The following is a 26,138-nucleotide window of genomic DNA, read 5'->3' on the forward strand; positions in this document are numbered from 1 at the left end:
CCCACCCGCCAATGGACTGTCTTGCATACCCTCTGTGGTGCACGCACCTCACTTTGGAGACCACTAGTGTACTTCTCCCAAGTACTTTTTCAGTCTTTAACTGTGAGTAACTCAGAGAAGTTTCTGAGCCAAATACATTTCCCATGTCATTAGCACCCCTTTGGAAAGGGGTTCCACAGGCTGACTACCTGCTGTGTGGCAAACTACCCCCTTTTGGTCGTCTGTGAGCCTGACTCCTGTTAGCTCCTCTGGTGGGTGTAGTTTATTATTCCGGAGGGGGCAGTGAACAGTCAATCCCCAGCTGCCCTCTCCAGGCCACTCATGATTTTGCAGACCTCTAGCAAATGCCCCCTTAGATTACCTTGGATCACCTCTTTCCAGGTGGAAAATCACAGTACATTTACTTTTACTTATGCGGATGCAGTTTCATATCTTAATCGTCTCCGTGCCATTCTTTGTACCTTTTTCAGATCTGCTCTACCGTTACTGAACTGCAGGAACCAGAACTGCACACAGCATTCAACATGTGGGCAGACCATGGACAAGTGGCACATTGACGTTCTCTGTTCCCTTCCTTGTGATTTCTTTTGTTTAATGGCTTTTTTTGACCTTTTTTGACCTTTTTTTTTAGTAAGCAGTAAACAGATTTTTTTTTTTTTCATGGAAGTGTCTCTTTACACTCCAAGATCTTGCTTCTGTTGGGCAACAGTCAGCTTAGAGCCTATGGTTTTGTATGTGATGATTGGACTGTTTTTTCCTGTGTAATTGTGTAATTCCCTTCAATATGTATTGAAATTCATTTTCATCTTCCTTCTGTCTGTGTTCATTCTGTCTCATAAAGTCCTTCTGCAGTTCTTTGAAGTTGGCCTTCATCCTTGCCAGCTTGAGTAACATAGTGTTACCAAAAAACCTTTTCACTTCCTTGCTTTTTCTCTTTTTTTTTTTTTTTAACCTCACAGGTTGCTTATGAATATGCTGAAAAGCATGAGTCCCAGCAAAACTCTGCATGTGCCTTCCTTTTATTTTCAGAACCAATTACTTTTACCTTCTTTCTATCCTTTAACCAATTATTCATAATGGATGCCACTGCCTCTCGGTTTCCTTAAAAGACTTTGTAGATGGACTTGACTTTCAAAAGACTTTTGTGTATGATTATTCTTATTCACATACTGGTTCAGATGCCTATAGAGCATGTGTGTATTTGTCTGTATTTTCTCATATATGTAGGCATATAACAAACATCTTGATAATACTTAGAATGAAACTAAGCTCTTCTCTCTGTTTTAAATTGTATTTTACAGGTGGTAATTATTTTACTGGTGTTTTTCCTTGACTACTATAAGTTTTTAGGATTTAGAATTGAGTTTACTGTGTGTCTTCTACAGCATTAAGCTTGTGATTTGACCCAAAGTGTCTCTCCAGAGCATGCTGAAGTCAACATAAATGTCAGGACTTTAGAACGCCTACAGGGGCTGCTGACAAACTACCACATTCCTTTTTTAAATTTTTCTATCATTTTAGTGGCTTGATCAGAAACACGACATTTTCTTAAAGGATTCTTGTTACTTTATAAACTTACACTGCTCTCCGGTGTAGGTGAAGGAGAGGGCTTTTAATGGAAAATGTTTTATCATAGTGTTTTCATGGTTCACCTTTGCTTGTTACAGTCTCCGTACTGATCAAAGCAGCCTGCTAGTCAGTGCAAAACCTGGAGCACTGAAGATGTGAGCTTGCTTGTAGCTTTGATTAGCATGTGAACTGCATCAATTTGGACTTGCCTGTAGCTGCTATGGAGCTTTTTCTTTGGTCTGAAGGTAGAGCTTTCTGCTGTAAGCTGGCCTGCATATGTTACTGCCCACTGAGTGTTTTCCCAAGCCTAGTATTTTTCATCCCTGTTTCCTGTCTACTTTATCACTGAATGCCTCTCTATGATGTCCAGGAAATACCAGTCCAGAGCTCATGTGCTCTGCGTTGCTGCTTAGTGCTTATCAGGATGGTCAAAATGGGGAACTTGCTGGAGCCAGTGTCTGTTTATGCACAAATGTCTTTGCAGCTGAAGAAACAGGGACCAAACTGTCTCTTCTTTCTGTTTCGCTTCTTCTCTAGCGACCTGGGATGCCATCAGGAGCTCGAATGCCCCATCAGGGGGCTCCCATGGGTCCCCCAGGCCCCCCATATGTTGGAAGCCCCTCAGTGCGACCTGGGATGCCCCAGACTGTGATGGAAACAACAAGAAAACGCACTGCACCACAGCAGGTCCAGCAGCAGCAGGTGCAGCAGCAAGTGCAACAGCAGCAGCAAGCCACTCAGAACCGAACCAGGAGGTGAGTGTTCCAGAAAGAAAACATGGGAGGACAGTTTGAGGAAGAAAAAATGATATATTTTTAGCAATAGGTAAGACCTTTACGATCAAATGAGACAGAATAGAAGATTTATATATTGTCAGTTTCTTAAAGCAGGAAAAATCTTGCTAAATTTTACTCTTTACTTTGTTTGTGAACAGTTTTAAACAAACTGGCCTTTACTAATGTCTGGCTTTGCAGTTATAATGCTTTTACCTTGCAGGTTTATCAGGCTATAAATCTGACCATTACATTTAGCCTTTAAAGTTAATGAATGGTTTTCTTCTAATATAGTACAATTATTGTATTATTTGTTATCTGTTCCATATAGTTTCTCTGATTTCTAACTGGCTAACAAAATGGTTTGTAAACAAGACAAGTGCAAAAAATTTTTGGTTGGTCATGTGAATACTTGTACTATGGTCACTCAGGTCATAAAACTTGCAATTGTCACAGGCATTCCTACATATAAAGTAAAGGAGTATGCATAGGAAATAACTTCATAGAATTAGAGGGATTTTTTTAAAGACACTTTCTTTTTAAAATATGGCCATTTTGTACAGTGATGAATGCATTCTCTCTTAAGTAACAGTTTTTGCTATTTTCTTTTTGCAACTTATTAGACCTCAGCAGTCTTGAGTTCCAAGTGTGAGCCAGTTCCTGATAAATACATAAGGTGCAGTCATCTGGGTGGTCTGCCTTTTGCAAAATCATTATAGGTGTATATATAGATGCAGACAGTGTTCTGGAGGTGTCATCGTATCTAGTTCTAAGCAAAATATGACTCTCTAAGCTCAGTGCTTCAGGAGCCCTGCTCTGTCCAGGTTATATGCCTTGGATCAGCAAGCCAGACTTGGGAATGCTTGTATCTGGGATGCATCTGGAAAGGACACCAATCCTGAGAGTGTTAATACATTATGACTGAATAAGATTGAATACAGAAGGAATGTGTGTGAGTGCAGCATGTGAGCACAAAAGATGCATGTGCATCTTGGAGGCCTTGCCCAGAACTAGCCAAAATGCACATTCCACAGCACCTCCCAGGAGGCACGTCAGGAAACTGCACAAAGTAATGCCTAGCCTTCAAATATACAGGGTAGATAGAACCTGCAAAATTGCCACTGCTGGATAATTAAGGTAAACTTCAGTCACTAACTAGCTTCCAGGGATCATTAAAGAAGAGTATTTTCTAAAAGTCAATGGTCTAACTCACAGAAGGAAGCAGTTCCCCCTCCCCAGTTCTTAACTTCAGTGCTTCTTAGTTTGAAACCCAGCAGTAATCTCTACTGCAGGGAGTCCAACTCACACCAGTGCTTCCTAGGCACTCAGGAAAGTTTCTCTTGTTTTCTTCTGCCATGCCTTCCCTACAGATAAGTGTTGAATGTTTTCCCCTCATTCGTTTCCACCTCTCTGTTGTTTCCCATTGATATTTTTCTGTTTTTTCAGACAAACTTTTCTGGTACCTTGGGTCCAGTTCTGGGAGTAATTGAGTCCCACATTTTATGGCACAAATGGGCCAAGAAGGTGTAGTCATCCTTTCTTGGCAGGTTTGGTGGAGACAAAAATCTAATTTCTGTAGTAGATTCTTGGAGAACTGGTTGAGACCCGAGTTGTTGGGGTTTTTGGTTGGTTTGTTCTTGCTTTTTAATTGCAAGCCTTTGGGGTCACTGCAGGTGATGTATATCCCGTTTCCGCTTGGGAGGGTGGAGCTCGCTCAGGCATTACTTCCAGATTCTGTGAAGTGTTTCAGTGCAGATATGGTTTTGTGAACTGTGGAAGATCTTGGAGATTCCCACCATGTAACGTTCCAGTCCCCTTATTCCTACACTTTTAAAGAGGGCTGTTTATTCACCTATGAAGCTGGGTGTGACTGTGTGGATGAATTTTCTGCCCCCAAGGAAGGATGTAGTTTGCATCTCCGGGCACAAAGAGTTCCTCAGGCTTGGCTTGTACGGGGATGGGGAAGAATCTAAGAACCTGGTATTTCAGTCCAGGCTTATTATTAGCAAACGCAGGAAGGGAGAATGCCACATCGATGTGTGTGGAAACAGCTTTTATGTGGACATGGCTGATGACAGACTTCCTGTATGAAAGCAGTAAGGAGGGGCATCCTTGTGACATGGTAGAGCGGCAGCAGGCAGTTCGCTTCCTCCCATTTGTCTGTCACAGATGGAGTGATTCATCTCCTGCTTAAGATAAAGGCCTCATGAATTACAGAGATGAAGAATAAGGCCTGAATTCCCTCTTGGCCCTGTTAGAGAAAGCTAGGTGCCAGGTTTGGTGGGCACAAATGGTTCTTAGAATCTGAAGAATTAAAAAGACAATGTATTTGGCAGTCTTCCTGACAGTACTGTTTCTTAGGCACATATACATTTGTGTGTATGTACACGCACACAAGTACTTTTCAAAAGCGTAGATATATAAATGTGCTTATATATGGGTATGGACACAGTATGTATATACACTGCAGGCACACATATGTCTTCGCACAAGTGTGTTCATAAAGATGAAAAAATATGGAAATGTCAGCCTGCTTACCTTTGTGTATCACTCATGTAAATACGTTACAATAAAACAAGTGTATATACATAGGGAAGGGTGTGTATATATGTGTGTTTTCATACATCATAGAAAATACACATATGTATGTGTGTTTTCATCAGCACTCAGTTTTGGGCACGAAGAAATGAATGCATGTCATCAGTGTGAACAAGTTCACATTCTGTTTACAGGCACTCAACCACATAGGTGTGCATATGCATAGCTATATCTATGCACACTTCCACACGTGCGCACTGTCCTCCTACATGCTTTTTCTCTATCTGTAGACAGCATGTGCACATGCACTTGCATACATTGCCGCCCCGCACCATAGAAGATGCTGTGATCAAAGAACTTGCACACTTCTTTCCAAGATGCATAACAGACAGCCCCGATTTGTTCTTAGCTAACTACCTCCCCAGGCTGCTGAGAGAAGGGGTCCTAGGTCCTGGGCATGGGTGAGACCCTTTTGCTGATGCATGCACAGCTGTGCACCAGCATGTGGAGATGTCAGGATAATTTAGCAGGTGGCCTCGTTACTCCTAGATCTGTCACCATGGTAACGTGTTTTTTTCTTTAAAAAATGTACAGTGCCAAGAGGAGGAAGATGGCTGACAAAATTCTCCCTCAGAGGGTGAGTCGCTTTCATTTCCTATTCCCTTCACAATCAGTTCAGCATCTCAGTGTAATTAGAGGGATTTTAGAAAATACTTTCACTTTTTGTTTAAAAATCTAATTAAAAAGTAAGTAGGCAGTGGGTGAAAGTCTAGAGAGCAAGGCTGGGGCTGGGGCTGGGGGCTGGGAGCGTGGAGCGCAGCCCGGCCTGTGTCGTCCTCGTGCACTGGGTTAGCTGAGCCAGCACTGCCACTTGCTGGATGGACAGTGGTGCTGGGCTGCAAAGTACACAACTTGATGCTGGGGCCCGCTGGGTCTTAAGGATGTTTTTGATCAATTTTTGAGGCTGGCCAAAAGCTGGTTCAGAGACCAACTGTGCCTGTAGGAGATAGGCTCATTCTCAGGTTTCTCTGGCCCAGAGGAGCTGCCAGGTTCTGATTTTTGTGGTTGTTTCCTAGTAGGACTAAAGTGAAGCCGTGTAAACAACAGAGTTCAAGGGGCCTGCATTGTCCAGAGAATTAGTAATTCTCTTATCCCTGGGGGTATGCCTAGCTTTTAGTGTCTGCCTTTTTAAACATTGGAATTTCTCTCTGCTCCCCTTCTCATTCATTATTCCCAAACTTTTCCTTTCCTGTGCCCTCTTCAGTACAGTTCCCTCAAAACCTGCTTGGTCCCAAAAGGCAAGTTTCCTTAGTCTTCAAAACACACCCCCTCGTCACATTCTTTGACTTCTGGTGCTTTTGCTGGGCTCAGAATCCCTTTGACAGGAGTGTATATCTCCACATCCTTTTCAAGTCTACGTCTCTGCTGCTAGTGTAAACCCAAACTTGCTGGCAGCCTCCAGATTCTCTTCTGTGACCTTCCACAGGTACCTAGTGCCAACCACCTGAGAAGGTGAGCCCACTTCGGTACTCCTGATGTCGTATTATCACTTCTTTTCTTGTAATTCCTGCGACCCTCTGAAAACACAGCCTCTCATAGGTTAGCCATTAGTTCTCTCATGTGGCTGTCTTGAAAGAACTAAGCTACCATTAAATCCAGACCTTTGAACTGCTTGCAGCCTCCATGGTATTTGTGATAAAACCTCATTCCTGCTTTGCTTGGAGTCTGTACTTAGATGGAAAGCTATGTTTCTTGTGCTGTCAGTTCTGTCTGTCCCACACAAATTCTTTTCACAGACAATTATACATCTTCTGTGGTGAGGCTATCACTTTAAATATATGTCCATTTCAAGGCTCTTTTTTTTTTTTTTTCCTTTGGTCTGGTGCCTTTGTAAGATAGAAAGGTCTCAGAACAGAGGTAACCAAACATTTTTGGCAACAGAAGACTTGTGCCTCTGTTTATCAAATCCGTGATAATTCTTTAATAGGTAGAGCTTTATGCAACTGTGTCAAAAACCTATATGGATACTAGCACCTTTCAGAACCATGCTGTCACCAAGTGTTCTTTCCTTTCAGTATCCTTGTTGCTGTCAGTCAATAATTTTAACTGATGATCACAAATTTTGTGGCAACACAAATTGCTAGGGTTCTGTCTGCAGTGGAGTTTTTATCAGTGCAGCTGGAGTGCTGTTATCAACGATATGATGTTGTGTCTGGATTAAGGTACTCCATTAGGCTGCAGTCAGTGTGTCGGAACCTCCTTACACAATGCTGTGTGCATTGGTGTCCTGTCAAGTGGAAGATTTGCACTGATGGCTGTGGAATGCATGTGAAACACAGGGTAAAACTTTCAAATTTCTGGAGCTACTTCTGGAGTATTTTCCAGCTGATCAGCATCTGTTGCCCACAGATTTTTTGCAGACTCTTGCTTGTGTTCTCTGGGAACTGTGAAGGGGAGAGGGGAAGATATTAAATACATCTTACTCTTGAAAACCTTCTTATGCAATAGTGGAAAAGGAGATGGGTTCTCAGTGTTACTTGCTGTGATAACGAGTCAGGCAGTTGGCATGGATAACCTGCTGTTGGACTTCCAGGCTCTCTGATCAAGCCTGTGCTATAGTGCTGGAGCATATTGCTAGTTGGATAGGGTCGCTCAGCTGCTACAGTTCAGCTATTTGAGAAGGATTTAATTTTTCATGGATATAATCATATGAGAAAGTTCAACCTAGCAAACTATTACATGTAGGAAGATAGGACTATGGAACTGCATGGGACCTCCTGGCACATCCAGTCTGGTTCCCTCTGTCACAGAAGCCATGACACAATTGCTGCCTCAAGACTAGTTAGGTTCCTTACTTCTGGGATACTTTAGATCTGACAGCATTTTTTTTTCTTTTTTGCTAGGCTGGGCAAGGCAAGTGCTTTTAGTTTGCCAAGTAAGAGAGGCTCCCCACAATTCTAATCTTCACAGTCCTTCGTTACATCTATTCCACGTTAAATTCACCTCTTTCGAACCTCTTTAGATCTACCTCTCAGGAGAATAGAAGTGTACATACTATTACAGATTACCAGTATCACCAGTGCTAGAATGCTACTAATGCATTTTTATCTCTGCTGGAAATAGCTAGTGATGCAGATTGGGATCACGTTTTATTTTTTATGGCCTTACCACATTGATACAGCATATGGTCATTCTGTGATTGACTAATACTCACAAGTATTTCTGCTTTCTATTGTTTGCAACTGATGAATTCCCATATTAGAGCAGGAATTATGGGTATAGACTCTGAGGAACATGATCATGTGCTTTGTAATGCTATATTTCATCCCTTTTCTGTTATACAGTTCTCAGCTTCCTTACATTCTCTGTACTATACTCTGCCTTGTATTGACAGTGCCACCCAAATTTGTCATTATTAAGTTTTGTTAGCATACATCTGCTTTTTGTGCTGGAGCTATTAATGAAAATATCTAAATAAAATCACTTTCAAAAATAGTCCATGAGGTGCTTCCTGCTTAATAATTTTTTTTCTATGCCAGTTCTTTACCACATACTGTTCTTGTTCTAATGCCCATTTTTCAGTCTTAAGTAGTGGTTCCCTTTACGACTGTATGTCAAGTGCTTTACTTATGCAGTAGATCCAATTGACTTGCATTTATCTTTTGTCTAAAATGCAATTTTAATGAAAAGAAAGACATGGTTAAGCCCAGGCTGACATACTGTAACGTAACAAGGCTTAGCATTTTCTATAGTGTATTCAACATTAACTCCAGTCTGTGCAGCAGACTATACCCCACCCCATTTTTCTTACCTCTGGATCCTTCCCTTGTTCTCAGGTCACTGAAACCCTCATTCAATTTTGGAAAAGTTCATAGGCATCTTCATTCATAGCTGGGGTCCTAGATCTCTGGAGGTGACGTGGCCTTTGTGACCCAAGTCTAGCAGTTGGGCCTCTATTTTGACCTCAGACCACAAACTGTCTGTAGAGAAACATGACTGCACATCAGATTGCGCCTCTTCTTTTCTGAGGCCTTGTCTTCTCATTAATTCTGGTCAGTGTCTTTATTTTCTCTTAGTTCTGAGTCATTACACTTTTTCCCAGGCCCTGTGACTGTGATTCACTGTTCTGTTTCTTCAGCTTCCTTGCCTACCCATTCTGATGCAAGAATCTCAGCTGAAAGTCATTCTGACTCCATAGCTGTGTGTGTCTCTGCTTTTCTTCATTTAACTTGCTGAGTGGAGTGCAACTTTAAAACAGCCAACTGCTTCTCCTTCAGTGGCATGCTTGTCTCATAGTATAGGCTACTGTTCTTCTCACTGGGCCCCAAATTCCCATGAGGACTTTTTGTCTATCTGTGATGATAGGTTTTTATACAGCTGTCCTCTCCTTTTCATCCTCTCTATCTCCTTTACACACATATTCAGTCAGCTCCTGCTGCTGTTCACTGACCACCATATGGGATTCTCCGCACAGATCCCATACCATAATAGCTGTCCTGTTGTTGTTTGGTCACTGCATGGCTGTTGTCTACCTCTTTCTCCATCTGAGCCAACCAGAGGTGAGGAACACTTTGATCTGCTATTCACTCGTAAGAAAAAAATGGTTAGGGATGTGATAATCAGTGGCAGCCTTGGATATAGCAACTGTGAAATTATGAAGTTCAAGGTCTTGAATGAGGAAGGAGAGTAGCAAAGTACAGATCCCGGACTTCAGACAAGCAGAGTTTGGCTTATACAGGGAGGTGGCAGGTGTGATCCCATGGGAAGCATCTCCGAAGGGAAAAGTGGCTCAGGGAAGCTGGCAGGTCTTTTAAGGACCCTCCAAGCACAGGAGCAGTCTGTGTTGATATGCAGGAAAATGAGAAGATCTATGAGCAGCCCAGCTTAACTAAGCAGGGGACTCACAGTGGAGGTCCCAACATCGAAAGGCAGCGTACAAGAGGTGGAAACAGGAAGAGGCTACAAAGGAGGACTTTAGAAATGTTGTCTGGGCATATGGGGAAGGGTATAAGGAAAGCAAAGCCTAGCTGGAGTTGAGATTTCCAAGGGACATCAAGGGCAACAAGAAAAGCTTCTACTGTGACTTTAGTAATAAAAGGCTGACCAAGCAAAATGTGTGCTGAGTGGGCTGGGTGATGCAGTGATGACAGAGACAGACAAGTCTGAAGTACTCAAAGCCTCCTTTGTCTCAGTCTGCACTAACAATGTCTCCCGTACCTCTGTGATCAGTGAACACATTCAAGAGGAACAGCCAGCACTGGACAGGGATTGAGCCAGGAATTACTTGAAAAAACTCAACCTGTACAACTCCATGGTACCCAACATGTTGCAGCTGAGGGTGCTGAGGGAACTGGCCAATGTCCTTGCAAGGACATTCTCTATCACCTTTGAAATGTTGTGGAAATCGGGGCAGGTTCCCGGTGCCTAGAAGAAGGCAGCTGTTGCACCCATCTTTGCAAAAGGCTAAAAGAACAATCCAGGGAACAGCAGCCACTCAGCCTCACTTTGGTCCCTGGGAAAATCATGGAGCAAGTGCTCTTTGAAACACATTTATGGACATGTGAAGGAGAAGAAAGTAATAGGGAACAGTGAGCATGGATTTACCAAGGGTGTATCATGCCTGACTAACCTGATTGCCTTCTCTGATAAAGTGACTGGATCTGTGAGCAAGAGATAGCAGTGGATATAATTTACCTTGGCTTTAGCAAAGTTTTCAACGCTCTCTCCCATAACAGTCTTATAGTCAAGTCAGGACATTTTGGTCTAGATAGGTGCACAACCATCTGGCTGGATGATAGGCTTAGAGTATAGTGGCTAACAGGTTGCACTCTACAGGGAAAACAGTGACCAGCAGAGTACGGCAGGGATCTACCCTGGCAGATGTTCAGTTTAACATCTTTATCAGTGACCTGGAGGAGGCAGTGGAGTACTTGCTTACAAAATTTGCAGATGACACTAAGTCATAGGGTGGGAGGAACCAGTCAATATGCTTGTGGACAGGCTGGACAAATGAGCTGACAGGGACTTTATGAAATTCAACGAGGTCAAATGCAAAGTTCTTCCTTGGGGAAGCGGGGGGCAATAAGCTCTTGCTGGGGCTGCCTGGCTGGGGAGCAGCACTGCTGGAAAGGCCCTGGAGGCCCTGGTGGACAGCGAGGTGAGAGGGAGCAAGAAGTGTGCCCTGGCAGCAAAGATGACTAACAGCCTCCTGGGCTGTATGAATAGGAGCACAGCCAAGAGATTGAGGGGCATGATCACCCCTCTTTGCTCAGTACTCGTTAGCTCACAGCTAGAGCACTGTGTCTAGTTTTGGGACCCCCAATTCAAGAAAAACATTGACAAACTGGACTGAGTTCAGCAGAGCGTTGTCAGGTTGGTCAGAGGGCCGGATCAGCACATGAGGAGAGACTGAGAGAACTGGCCTTGTTCAGCCTGGAGGAAGGATGGCTCTGAGGGGACCTAACAGCAGCTTGCCAGCTCATAAGAGAGGATGGTCAAGAAGATGGAGCCAGGCTTTCCAGTGGAGCATGGCAGGAGAATGAGAGACAGTGAAAATAAGTTGAAACAGAAGGGGAGCTGGCTATATGTGTGGAGAAGCTTTTTCACAACAGGACAGTCAGACATTGGAACCCAGAGGGGTTGTGCAATCTCCACCCTTGGAAGTTTTCAAACCCCAACATAACCTCATTGTTGACCCTGCTTTGAGCAGGAAGTTAGACCAGAGACCTCCCAACATCCCTTCAAGCTGGTACCTGCGATCCAGCTGCTGTTCTGTAGAGCATCTCTAGCAGAAGTTTCCAGAAATGTTGCTTTCATATGCCATCTGAATCCCTGCTCTAGTGTTGATGCTTTTCCTCACTGACTGACTTTGTGGTCACTTCTCCAGTTGTTTCTTTGGACTGTATGCCTCAGAGGTTTGGCTGGGTCATAAATGCTGCCCAGCCACTGAGCATAAAGGAGCTGATGAACTGCTTTTACAAGAACTTTAATAATAACTCATGAGGACTCCTCATAATCCTAATTCATAGATGTGACCTATAGCCTTCTTTTACGTAATTAAACATTCAAATATCAACAGTGTAGAGCTTAGGCGCTTATAGATATTGCTTCTATCTGCCCACATTAGTCTGTGCTCATAACTGATTACCATGAGTGGCTGGTGAAAGACTTGCTTAACTGTTGCCTGTGGTGTTGCAGGATCTTTGCTTTTTTGAGTGGTATCTGCATGTGGCCATGAAATTCAGAATGGCACAGTCTTTAATTCCTTTTGCCATATTACTGGACTGTGTTACTGGCTCTGTGGTAGCCAGTCAGAAATCCTCCCTGAAACACTATCTCTTAGGGATCAAGACTTACAAGGTGGCGCAGAGATAAAATCTGTACAGAGTGTCAGCCCTTAGCTATCCTTCTTTGACCACCATAGAAGCCTCAACAGTAGATAAACTTTTCTCAATAACCTATAGGCTGAATTTTCTTAGTAGGGAGGCTGTTCAGTAGCTGATAAGCCTGACTTCAGTTTTTCATTGTCACTTTTAATGTAAAAATGCTGGCTTCTGAATGCTATTTTTGAAATGCCTAGGTTGTGTGCATGTGTTGTAGGTAGTAAAAAATTTGACTTGGGATCTAATTGAGCTTGTCAGACTTAGGGGAGCAAAAGGTCTTGCCTTTTGTTAGCTCTCTCAAAGATGGAAATTATAGGCTAGTCTAATTCTAAGGAAGTTGCCAAATCTCTATTTCTAAGTGACTGATGTTGTTTTTTTTTAAAAGAAAATTGCTGAAACTGTTTTGTTTGTCCTGCTCAGGTAGTGAAGAATGCAGATCCAGTTGTTATTTCCTACCTGAAATGGATCAAATTTTATCTATTTCTTTTTTTCTGGGACATTTAATGATAGCCAACTTTCACGTGGAAAGAAACATCAATCTGAAGGGCACACTCCTTTATATCAGTTTGGGGTTCTTTTACTATGTTTAGTTTAAACTACAATTAAGATATGTGGGTGACAGAATGATGGCTGTCTGCTGCAAACAATCTGCCTGATCACGAAGGAGATGAAGCCTTTCTTAGACACCTGGAGGAAACCCCATGGTTGCAGGCCCTCATACTCACAGGGGAACAATAACCACCTCGACATCTGCTTTGAGAGCAGGAGCACTGGGCAGGAGCACCACAGGAGGTTCCTGGATTGGATTGATGACAATTACTTGACACAGGGGAACAACAAGCCAAGAAGGGGAGGTGCTCTGCTCTACCTGTTACTCCCACAGAAGGAAGAACTGGTTGGGGATGTGAAGGTTAAGGGCAGCCCTGGCTGCAGCAACCATGAGATGGCAGAGTTTGTGATCCTGAGAGAAGCAAGCAAGGCCTGGACTTCAGGAGAACAGGTCTTGGCTTGTTCAGCGATCTGCCCGGAAGGATCCTATGGGACAGTGGGGATTCCTGGAGGACAAAGGGGCGCAGGGAAGCTGGCTGAACTTCAGGGACATCCTCTTCAAAGCAAGGGGCAGTGATCAGACCAATGTGCAGAAAGTTGAGCAGGCCTGGCAGGAGGCCAGCAGGGTCAAGCAGGGAATTCCTGACTGGCCTCAAATGCAAAGAGGGAGTGCACGGAGGTGTGAGCAGGGATGGTCTACCCAGCAGGAACAGCACAACGGTGCCCGAGCATGCAAGCCTTAAATTAGGAAAGTCAAAGCTCAACTGGAATCGAACCTAGCAGTACATGTGATGGGCAACGAGAAAGCCTTATGCAAGTGGATCAGCAGCAGAAGGAACACTAAGGAAAACTCGGGTCTGGATCTGGTTCTGACGCTGACATCAAAAGCCGTGGAGAAGGCCGAGGCACTCAGTGTTGTCTGTGCCACTGTTTCTCCCTGTAAGTCCTGTCCTCATGCCTCCCAGGTCCCTGAGCCTACGTCAGAGTCCGGAGAGCACGGCTGTTCAGAGGGACCTTGACAGGCTGCAGAAACAGGATGGCAGTTCAACGCTGTAAAGTTCAACAACAGCAAATACAAAGTTCTGCTCCTGGGATAGAATGACGCCATGCGGTGGTACATGTGGGCATCCACTGGGTAGAAAGCAGTTTTGCAAGAGACGACCTGCGGGTTCTCATGGACAACAGATGGAGAACAAGTCTGCGAGGTAAGCCAGTTGTGACAAAGGTCAACTGCAAAATGGGCTGTCTATGCCTACCAAGAGAAGCTGCAAGAGCTGGGTTTGTCCAGCCTTGCAAAGAGAAGGGGAAAGGGAGATCCTGTTGCTGAGTGCAACTGCCGTATGGGATGGTGAAGAGAGGACAGAGCCAGCCTTTTCTTAGAGGTGCACAACAATAAGAGGAGAGGCAACAGAAACTCACTGCAACATGGGCAGCTGACTCAGTGTACGGAACTTTTTGGTTTTTTTGAAAAACCTCATGAGGTTCAACAAGGCCAAGTTGCAGTTGGGGCAACCGCCGGTATCAGTACAGGCTGGGGGATGAACGGATGGAGAGCAGCCCCATGGAGAAGGACTTGGGGGTACTGGGGGATGAAAAGCTGGACATGAGCCAGCAATGTGCACTTGCAGCCCAGAAGGCCAACCATTTCCTGGGCTGTATCCAAAGCAACGTGGTCAGCAGGGCAAGGAAGGGGATTCTGCTCCTTTGCTCCGCTTTGGGGAGACCCCCCTGCAGTGCTGCATCCAGCTGTGGAGCCCTCAGCACAGGAGAGACATGGACCTGTTGGAGAGGGTCCAGAGGAGGCCACCAAAATGCTCAGAGGGCTGGAACAGCTCTGCTGGGAGGACAGGCGGAGAGAGTTGGGGGTGTTCAGCCTGGAGAAGAGAAGGCTCTGGGGAGACCTTACTGCAGCCTGCCAGTGCTTAAAGGGGGCTTCTAAGAAAGGTGGGGACAGACTTTTTAGCAGGGCCTGTAGCAACAGGACAAGGGGTAATGGTTTTAAACTAAAAGAGGGGAGATTTAGACTAGATTGAAGGAAGAAATGTTTCACCATGAGGGTGGGGAAACCCTGGCCCAGGTTGCCCAGAGAGGTGGTGGATGCCCCATCCCTGGAAACATCCCAGGTCAGGTTGGACAGGGTTCTGAGCAACCTGCTCTAGTTGAAGATGTCCCTGCTCATTGCAGGGGGCTGGACTAGATGGTCTTTAAAGGTCCCTTACAACCCAAAGTTTCTATGATTCAGTGAATCCTTTGTGTGTTTGAGGACTAAGAGGTCACTTTCAGCCTATGCATTATAGAGACTAAGTTACAGTTAATTTTCATTTTATTCTATGCAACTGCTAATACATTTTTTATGTACTATACATGCTAGCAAAATATGCAAGTAATATACTTAAATTACGAGCACATATGCAAACAAGTCTTACAGTTCCTCAAGAGGATTACAAAGGAATCAACAGAAATGCTAGTCTATCTAATATCCTCTAAGTATATTTAAGGATATCTCCAAATCAAAAACTGTGGAGGACATTAACACTGACCAAAAGTAAATGAGAACAGAGCAGCCATACAGTAACAGAGACTCTCCATAAAGCTGGGCTACTTAAGCAAATTTTTTTATACAGCCAGAATAGCCCAGTAATGACACTTACCCTTCCAGAACATTGCCTAACTAACCTTAACACCTCTGAAAACAAGAAATTAAGATCAGTAGTTCATCTTCATCCTTACCTTACTTCAGACTTGTCAGTAGCCACCAGTAATGCCTAATTTGTCATTACCAAACAAACAAAAAGTCAGGGATTATGCTCCTTTTGAAATCCTCAATTCAAAATAGGTTAAAAGTATTGTTACAGATGAAGTATCTAAGTCTATGGGAGAGGTAAGGTTGAGAGACAGAGAAATCTTTTGCTTGGCCAGTAGCGTGGCTGGAGAAGAACAATTCTGGAAGAGGTGGCCTTCCTTCACATTTGAGGTTACCATTTCACACCTGAGAGTAGCAGATTCCACTCAAAACATTGATCAAGATCAGCTGCAGGTTTCTGTCAAAACGGTCAGAGTACCTGGTGTAGAAAGTACGCTGACTTTAAGCCACTTGTAAGGTCCAGTGGTACAAAGTCAAACTACTAAAACTTGGTAACACATTTGAATTGTCACAAGGAGTTAATGATCTGATACATGCCGATTATCTTTCTGCTTCTGTATTTGCAGCTGAAAGCAACATTTATCTTATAATTAAACAATAGTGTGAAATAGAAGTGTCAATCTTCAGAACTTAAAAATGTTAGAAATAATGGAAAAAATAAAGGAAACCGGGTATTTTGGACTCTCAAGTGGTCCTTAGGGATACAATCCTTCACCAGAACTTTTTGAGGAGTTCACAGTGACACACAGATAAAAGCAAATACTAACCATGTGTTGTCCAAGAATGCCAAAAAAAAGCAGTAAGGCAAAGACTCAGTTTTCATCATGGCCAAGTGATATATGAAACCTTACATCTTTCAACAACTTTTACTTGACATTTTTATTAAAATGATCCAGAAGAGGACAAAAGAGACATAAATGCATTAAAAGCTGTAAAATTTTTAGTTAATCACAACCTGGAAAGACTGTAAGACACTTCAGAAAAGGCTTTTTCCAAGTTTGCTGATTGAGCTGCATGGTGGCAGATGAGTTACAATACTGAACAAACACAATGGAATGCACAACAAAGGAAGCAATTTATTTGTACTAGTAGGTACTAATGAGACCATGGCTACTGATGAAAAGTGACTGACACTCTCTGTGGATAAGTTAATGTAGCCATCTGCATAAGCAGCAACAAACCGACAAAGACGGAAGTTATAAAGAACAGGAATGATTCTGGGGCTTTTATAATTGAACCTGAATGTAAGGAACAGAATCTACAAGTGACACAGGATGAGGAAATCAGAAATAAAGAAGAGGACAGGAATATGGATTCATACCATTCTATATTTCTACCATTAGGAAATGGTAGGGAAGGAAACAATAGCCCAGAACACAACTGTAGCCTAAAAGGCCAGTGCAGTTCTTAAATACATGAGCAGGAAGACATGGAGCAAGACCAAGAATTTTACATACTGCCATGCTTGGCAATATCACAATCAGTATAAGAACAGAGTCACAAATAAAGAAATCTACTGACAAATGCAAGAAAATTCTGAGAAAAGCTATTGAGATGATTAGCAAACAGGAAAACATCCTCTATAATACAAGGTTCCATGAAGCCAATTAATTTAGCTTCATTTATGAGTATGTATCTATCTACACAAAAGAAAAAAAAAGTTTCTCTGCCTATCAAAGTGACAACACAATGAACTTGAAATTGTTTAAGTTCAGATTAGAAAGAAGGTGAAAATTCTTAGGAGTGAGAATAGCCAAATGCTGAAAAAATTGACAATGACTGCAGGGAATACTTCATCACAAGTGATTTTAAAAACATATGCTCTTAACTACAAGTAAATCCTCAGGCCTGTCTTGTAGAAGTTAAACAAAACAAAGTAGCAGTAAGTTCTCATGACAGGGTCAGACTGCAGATTGTCTAGTGTTATGACACTAAAAATAAATTAGTACTTTTTTTCTTCTCCCAGAAGGTCAAATATATGCTCTTTTGTTTCAAAGTCTTCCATACAGAAGGCATGCCACCCCATGGTAAAATTAAATAGACCTCTCAATACAATTATTAGGAGCTGACATACAAGTATGCAGACCATAAAGAACAGACAGAATACTGATAAGAAATAACAAAAAAAAAATCAGTGTCAGTGGTGGAAAACCTGAGATTAAGCTGGAGATAGAGGTTTTCTTCAGTTGCACTCATTGCCACTGACACATCCGAGATCAGAGACATAAGGAGAAACAGATGTGATATTTCCCATTTCTGCAAAGAACAAACCCATCTCCTGTGCTCGTAACACCACACAAACAGATTACAAAACACAGGTCTCCAATATTCTCCTACTGCAAAGAGGTTAGCTCTTGATTGCTCTCTTTAAAAAAGAAAGTAATCATTTCTGTGACTTCTGCTAACAGAAAACACAGGATCTGGGAAGCGCATTTTTGGCACAGACAGTTTTCTAAAGGGGGTTGTTTGGGTTTTTATTAGCATCCCTAGGTGAAGTGTGGACACCAGAAAACCTAAGAAATATACCTCTGTCAGCCCAACAGACGTCCAGGATGACGGTATGTATAAAATCTTTCCTCCTGAAAGAGCATAACCCATTCTGTCATAAACTTAACATTGTAGGATACTGAATTCAGAAAGAATTTGAGCCTCTTCAGGTGGAGGCCTGATAGGAGTACTGCTGGCTACAAAAAAATCCATATGCAGCTCAGCCTTCCCTGATCTCGACAAGCCTTCAGTGTTGAGGCAGTCAGTACTTCTTTGCTAGTCAAGGTGTATCAGAAGCACCCACCACAGTTCCTTCCAACAGAAAAGAAACACCAAAGTCACCCACATCATGGGAGCAATCTGTTTGAACTTCTGGGTTTATGTTGATGAACAGTCATCAAACATACAAGGGATTCACTGAATATCTGGCAAAAGCGGGGTTTGGGTAGACAACTGTTTAAGCCTCAGTAATCAGAAAATAATTTGGATCAGAAGGGCCTTAAAAGTCACGCAGACCAACTGTTGTACAAAACTGGTTCAAATTACATCAGGTTGCTCAGGACCTTGTCCAGTAGGGTTCAGAATACCTCCAACCAAGGACGGACATCCCACAGCATCTTTTGGCAGCTGGTTCGAATGTTCTGGTACCATCATGGTTTTCAAAAAAACCAAAAAGTTCCGTACACTGAGTCAGCTGCCCATGTTGCAGTGAGTTTCTGTTGCCTCTCCTCTTATTGTTGTGCACCTCTAAGAAAAGGCTGGCTCTGTCCTCTCTTCACCATCCCATACGGCAGTTGCACTCAGCAACAGGATCTCCCTTTCCCCTTCTCTTTGCAAGGCTGGACAAACCCAGCTCTTGCAGCTTCTCTTGGTAGGCATAGACAGCCCATTTTGCAGTTGACCTTTGTCACAACTGGCTTACCTCGCAGACTTGTTCTCCATCTGTTGTCCATGAGAACCCGCAGGTCGTCTCTTGCAAAACTGCTTTCTACCCAGTGGATGCCCACATGTACCACCGCATGGCGTCATTCTATCCCAGGAGCAGAACTTTGTATTTGCTGTTGTTGAACTTTACAGCGTTGAACTGCCATCCTGTTTCTGCAGCCTGTCAAGGTCCCTCTGAACAGCCGTGCTCTCCGGACTCTGACGTAGGCTCAGGGACCTGGGAGGCATGAGGACAGGACTTACAGGGAGAAACAGTGGCACAGACAACACTGAGTGCCTCGGCCTTCTCCACGGCTTTTGATGTCAGCGTCAGAACCAGATCCAGACCCGAGTTTTCCTTAGTGTTCCTTCTGCTGCTGATCCACTTGCATAAGGCTTTCTCGTTGCCCATCACATGTACTGCTAGGTTCGATTCCAGTTGAGCTTTGACTTTCCTAATTTAAGGCTTGCATGCTCGGGCACCGTTGTGCTGTTCCTGCTGGGTAGACCATCCCTGCTCACACCTCCGTGCACTCCCTCTTTGCATTTGAGGCCAGTCAGGAATTCCCTGCTTGACCCTGCTGGCCTCCTGCCAGGCCTGCTCAACTTTCTGCACATTGGTCTGATCACTGCCCCTTGCTTTGAAGAGGATGTCCCTGAAGTTCAGCCAGCTTCCCTGCGCCCCTTTGTCCTCCAGGAATCCCCACTGTCCCATAGGATCCTTCCGGGCAGATCGCTGAACAAGCCAAGACCTGTTCTCCTGAAGTCCAGGCCTTGCTTGCTTCTCTCAGGATCACAAACTCTGCCATCTCATGGTTGCTGCAGCCAGGGCTGCCCTTAACCTTCACATCCCCAACCAGTTCTTCCTTCTGTGGGAGTAACAGGTAGAGCAGAGCACCTCCCCTTCTTGGCTTGTTGTTCCCCTGTGTCAAGTAATTGTCATCAATCCAATCCAGGAACCTCCTGTGGTGCTCCTGCCCAGTGCTCCTGCCCTCAAAGCAGATGTCGAGGTGGTTAATGTTCCCCTGTGAGTATGAGGGCCTGCAACCATGGGGTTTCCTCCAGGTGTCTAAGAAAGACTTTGCGTCCTTGATTGGTTTGTAGGACATGCCCCTTGCAGTATCATCTATTTTCATGCAGCTCAGCCTTTGGATGAAGCCTTCCCCAGCGTGTAGCCTGTTGTCATTGCCTTCCAAGCTGTCATACCGTGCTAGTCATAGAAGCTCTCCCATGATGTTTTTCATATCCCAGAGACTGTAGTGTTGCAGCTGTTTGCCGCTTTCTGCCTCTGTTTCACAAGCCTTGCACGTTTGTTCACAGGTGCATATGGTGGGGCCCCCACATTGTGCTGCTTTTACAAGGAATTTTTGAGAGCCTCTCCCATCATGCTGTTCCCTGCATACTGTCCTCACTGCCCCCACTCGTAGAATTTTTCCACTTGTTTGTCACCATCGATAAAAAAATCTGTGGAAATCAAGGATAAAAGTGCATAATTCAATAATAATCTGTTCTTATTAATTTTTAACATTTTGAAACATTTGAATTTTCACAATAGGAAAACAAGAACCCCAGCCTCTACAAAGAGACTATCTTACTAATGTTAATAATAATCTATTCCAGTTATTCATTTAATTCTAAGATACGGCTTAACATACATGCATCAAAACCTCAGATGACGAGATCACAGAATCACAGAATCACTAAGCTTGGAAAGGACCTTCAAGATCATCAAGTCCAACCATTAATCCAGCACCACCCTGTCCCCTAAACCATGTCCTGAAGCGCCACATCCACACGTTTTTTGAACACTTCCAGAGATGGTGACTCCACCACCTCCCTGGGCAGCCTGTTCCAATGCTTGACCACCTTCTCGGTGAAGACATTTTTCCTAATATCCAATCTAAACCTTCCCTGGTGCAACTTGAGGCCATTTCCTCTCATCCTATCACTAGTTAGTTGGGAGAAGAGACCAACACCCACGTCGCCACAACCTCCTCTCAGGCAGTTGTAGAGAGTGATGAGGGCTCCCCTCAGCCTCCTCTTCTCCGGAGTAAACAACCCCAGTTACCTCAGCCACTCCTCATCAGACTTGTGCTCCAGACCCCTCACCAGCTTCGTTGCCCTTCTTTGGACATGCTCCAGCACCTCAGCATCCTTCTTGTTGTGAGGGGCCCAAAACTGAACACAGTATTCAAGGTGCAGCCTCACCAGTGCTGAGTACAGGGGCACGATCACTTCCCTAGTCCTGCTGGCCACACTATTGCTGATACAGGCCAGCTGCTAGGTGCTTTTTGTAGTTTCTTGAAATAGATAAAGGCCAGAGTGGAGAATTCAGGTCTTGAAATAGTCTTTACTCATTTATAGTCATATTTTTTTGTAGAAGAAGAGAGGAGACTTTCATGGAGCTATGAACTTTTCAGTTAGGGCAAACCAGACAAGAAGAAGAAATTAGGCAGGCTGCACGGACCCTTATCACATAAATACTAAGATAGCCGGGGTTTAGTTGCCTATGAAGAAAACTGAAAAATGCATTATGTACTACTGGCTGGAGCGTAAGAGTACCGTGGAGTGTAAGAGTACCTTTATCTTTTTGAGCTAAGATGTACCAGAAACAAAGAAAATTCTTCATTGTGATGTGATACTGCGGGGGCTGCCCTTTGTTTTTTCTCTCACTCTTGAGGGGCAGTTGGGAAAGAGTATGAAACTGGAACATCATACCTCCAAAAGGTTATTCCAACAGTAGGGTGAGAAAGCAAAAGAGCAGCCAAAACTGGCCTGAGTGGACCTTAGATCTAGCCCAGTATCCTGTCTTCACTGTGACCATAACACGTACCTAGAGAAGAGTACAAACACAGGCAAGTACAGTTCTTCTCCCAAATACTCTCCCAACCTGCAGCCATTTGCGGTTCAAGGAGTTATATGCAGTAGTATCTTTGTTGGCTGATTTTAAAGTGTTTAGACTTTCTTAACGTCTTATAATGTTTAACATCCAGTTTGGTTATAGGAATGGAATAGGAAATGCCCTTTCACTTTCATGTGGTAAGAGATGTAAAGTGTGGAATAGAAATATTTCTTGAAGATTACTGCTGTTTCTACAAACTTACTAGAAATTGCATTGGATCCTGGGTGCAGTACACTGTGAACCAGCGGGAAAGGTTGTATCACAGCTGTAGTATATGCTTTCTCTTGAGGGGTGTGTAGGCCAATTCCCTGCTTCATCATGTGCCTAGGAGATGATGAAGTGACTGTGCTAGAACTTGAAGTCAGACAACTGAACCTATGTTCTGGGCCCAGAATTTTTAATTCACTGCAGTACAGCATGATTAACTTCCTCTGTGTGGAAGGAAATGAGGAATCTTTTCTTCTGTGTGGGACAGGATAAAAGTATTGGGGTATTTTGTTGGGTCCAAAGATCTGTATTCACTGTGGGGAGGAAGCACTGCCTAGCTTTACTCTGCAAGCTGTCTGGCAACTCCTTGATGTTTCCAGGGTAATGCTTGCTTTTCATGCTTTGCTCTTAAAAGTGTTCATGTTCGTTTATTATTCTGCTGATACTAAGACTTTGTGAAAGAATACAAGCAGTTAAAAATATAGTGGTTCAGCTAACCTGAAGAGAGTTTTTTGCTCTATGATTTTTGCTTCTCCAAAGTGTCAGTCCTGCTGTAAATAGAGCAGGTGTTCTAGCATCTCAAAACAAACAAAGAAAGAAATAAGGTTGAAAGAGACATTGATTTGATAGTCTTGATCAGTCTATTCCTCCCTACAGAAGGGAGGAATTGTTCGTCTAGAGGCTGGAAAAGAAAAATATTAAGGGATGTCAAGAAGCTGTAAAACTTGTGAGTAGCAGGGAGAAGGTACATGGGGAATGCCTGCCCACTGCTGCTCCAGCTATCCACAAAGATGGCATCAAGTGAAGCTAACAGACGGCAGGTTCAAAATGAGCAAAAGGAGGTACTTATTTACACACTGCCTCTTGAGGTTCTGGAATGCCATGTTTCAGGCTGTTGTAGGTACTAAAGGGCAACAACTTTCAAATCCTGTCAGAGACACAGTACTAGGACAGACGACTGTTGGACTGACTTCGTGCAATAGTTCTTACGTCCTTGCAGAACACAGTGAACAGGTGTATGCCTGGTGTCTCTCACATAGGTGTTGTGTCTTAGGCTAAATTAAAACTGTACACTTCTGAATCAAAAGCAAAACAGGAATACAGCTAGCTTTTAATTCCTATAGAACAGAAACATTCTAACAGTTGAATATTTTAGTTATATAGGTGAAAGTTAGAGTGAATATCATAGAAATAGACAAGGCAGTCCAGTAGATTTATTATAATTACTTACAGTTCCTTTCTTTTATGGTTTGCCTGCATGAGTTATTCCCAATTAAGAACTGACTTTTTCATGTAAGGGTATACGTGCCCGTTTCTAAGCTCAGATTGTTAGGTCTTCCTCTTAACCTACTTCATATCACCTCCTCTGCTAACTTCTCTGGAAAAGGGAAGACAAAAAAGGGGTTTGTTAATAGAACCAATGTAGTTAAACTAATTAAAATACCCATAAAATTTGGCAAGATTGTAAGTTGACACCTCATAGCAGGTCATGCTGAAACTTTGATGTGAAAGTCAATCTCACCTCAGACCAGAGGATGTGTTGACAAAGATTGACTTCCTAAATGGCAGTTTTTACTTACAATGAGTAACAATTGTTTTTAAAAAATCAACATGAACTTGCACCCTTTATTTTTAGCCTAGAGAGACCCAGCATTTTTTAATTTAAGTAGGACAAAATTGCTATACTTTGCACTGCCGAGAGCAGTGGCTTCCAGGCTGCTTGTACCCAAGCCTCATTTGAAAAAAAGCAGCCACGATTCAGGCCTTGTGGTTCCAGCTGGGGTCTTCCAGACTTCATTAGCTTAAGTTCTGTGCTCCAGCTTTTCAGTCATATTCTTGTACCATGCCACCGAGACCTGCCCCTCTAATTGGGAGCTACTGTTTTAGGGGTAATGTCTGAGCACATCTGTCTAAAGGCTGGGAAGGTGTCAGTACTACTGATCTGGAACATAGTAGATTCTTGCTTCCAGTGCTTGGATATTCCTTGCTTCCTTCTCAGATCCGGGAGCTGGTTCCTGAGTCCCAGGCCTACATGGATCTGTTGGCCTTTGAACGCAAACTAGACCAGACCATTATGCGGAAGCGTGTGGATATTCAGGAAGCGCTGAAGAGGCCCATGAAGGTATGTCATGAAAAATTTGTAGATTGAGTTAGGGGAAAAAAAAAAATTCGTGTGTTAAATGGTGGACTGATCTTTCCAGTAAAAGTCCTGTTAACAGAGATACTTTGAAACAGGTCAGACAAAGCTCCTAAGAATAAACAGCTGGGGAGCAGCATGTATGGAAAAGTGGTGGAGAAAATTCTATGGATATTACCAGCTCTAGCTTCTGAAAGCCTTTAATAAGGGGAATAATAGCTTCTGGATAAATAAATGCTGGTTTTGGAACTTTGTATTAGAATGATTAAAAAGACGAAAATGAGAGAGGGGTGTGCTGAAGAGATGTATTAAATTGCCTATTAGAATTCAGTCAGAAGCTAAACTTGTGGAATAATAGAACATATAATGGGGAGAATTACTTACAGAAAAATTGTTAAAGGTCCTGCATAAATGTACATAGTCTGTAAAAGGATGATTCCTGTAAGAAAAGAATGGATGGCATTTTCTGCAATTTCTGTTAGATCAAGTCCAGCACGTCACTATTCATAATAAGCTGCTGAAATGGTCTTTCTGTAAGTTTTCTGAATCTGTTCAACTGAATCATGGAAAAGTTTAGGTAGGAGGAAACTGCTGAAGCCATCTAGTTCAACCTCCTGCTCAGAACAGGGTTGTCAAGGCCTTGTTAAGTTTTGAAAATCTCTAAGGATGGAGCTTTCACAGCTTCTTCAGGCAATCTGTTCCAATGTTTGGCCACTCTTGTTGTAAAGAATTTCTTTTCATGTCTTATTTAAGTTCTTGTAACTGTACTGGATGCTCATATTCATTCGTATAGTAAATCCTGTAGCATGACGAGTTTCATAGCTGCATGTCTACTGTGAAGTACAGTCATCATTCTTGTCTGTACCACAGTAATGGGTATCAACCGAACTAAGAACAAGATTCCATTCTGTTTGTCACTGTAGAGGTATCTGATAAGATGGGGAAGGCTTTTACCTCTGATTTTTTTCCGGATGGTATATATGAAACAGAAAAAGAAAAGGAAAAATTAAGTTCCCTTAACATACCTATTTTATAGATAGGAAACTGAAGCGTGGATGGTTTTTAGATCACAGGTTTGTAGTCAAAAAGTGTTTTATATACTAGATTGGACTCTCAGAAGGAATGATTTGTCTTAGCTTCTTAATGTGGGTAGAACACCATTGACTTAGACTTGCATTCTTAAGTCTGCAGGAAGATGCTTATTCTGTGACAAACTCTTTAACTAGGGAATTGACCAGTGCCTGGTTCCAGCTCTAAGGTGTACAATGGAGAGATTCAGGGCCTGTAATGGAGAGTGTAGGACACACAACATTCTACAGAAACTGTAGACAATTCTGTTTCCATCTAGGGCTCAGCAAACACATTTTAAATATCAGTTACTCAGCTAGTTAACATCTAAAGAATGATCAAATAGATGTTTTTCAAATTAATGTCTAGACTTAGCATGTAGCAGCTGTGAAATTGAAGACCTGTCAAAATAGAGTTGAACCTAGTTAAATTTGTGTTGTTCTGATGTTTTCATTTTATTACAGTTGGAGTATTGGTAACAGCAATAAAAGTGACCGCTGCATTTCCATCTCTTATCAAAGCTCTTGTAATTTGAAATATTTCCATTAAAACAGTGATTCCCAAACTGGGATTGTAATCCTGGGAAAAATTTAGATTTGTCTGAGGTATGTGATGATATGTAGGGAATATGCAGGACTTCTCAGAATTATCAGTTGTAATTGCAGTTATCATATTGGTCACAGTGATTGAGTGGTAGCTAGAAACAGTCTTTGGGAACCATGGGTATATGGTTTAGTGTTTCTCAGGCTGGTTATTTTCTATCTGAAGACTAATTATTCTGGAGAAATTTTAGGGGGAAATGTTTCAAACACTTTTGATTGAGGACAGTGCACAAAATATGCCGGGCCTATTGATCCTACCTGGATCTTCTGTGAACAGCTGCACTGTTGAAACAGAAGAGAGCTGTGGGATTGCTCAGAGAGCAAGGAGACCTTGGGGTTGTGAGGTTGGTTGAAGC

At 43.0% G+C, this 26,138-nt stretch overlaps 1 protein-coding gene across 1 annotated transcript in view; it reads left to right on the forward strand.

Annotated features, from left to right (window-relative positions):
* The window catches only part of SMARCD3 (SWI/SNF related BAF chromatin remodeling complex subunit D3), a gene marked incomplete at both ends in the record, with an annotated part of 72,738 nt that overhangs the window by 12,922 nt on the left and 33,678 nt on the right, over nt 1-26,138 (forward strand). Inside the window, 3 exons of the mRNA XM_082015398.1 lie at nt 2,107-2,324; nt 5,475-5,517; nt 23,975-24,097. Coding sequence (XP_081871524.1) covers nt 2,107-2,324; nt 5,475-5,517; nt 23,975-24,097 — 384 coding nt within the window. The remainder of the gene's footprint in view (nt 1-2,106; nt 2,325-5,474; nt 5,518-23,974; nt 24,098-26,138) is intronic.

This window comes from Phaethon aethereus (assembly GCF_964289735.1).
Source record: "Phaethon aethereus genome assembly, chromosome: 2".
In the NCBI taxonomy this organism is placed as follows: Eukaryota; Metazoa; Chordata; class Aves; order Phaethontiformes; family Phaethontidae; genus Phaethon; species Phaethon aethereus.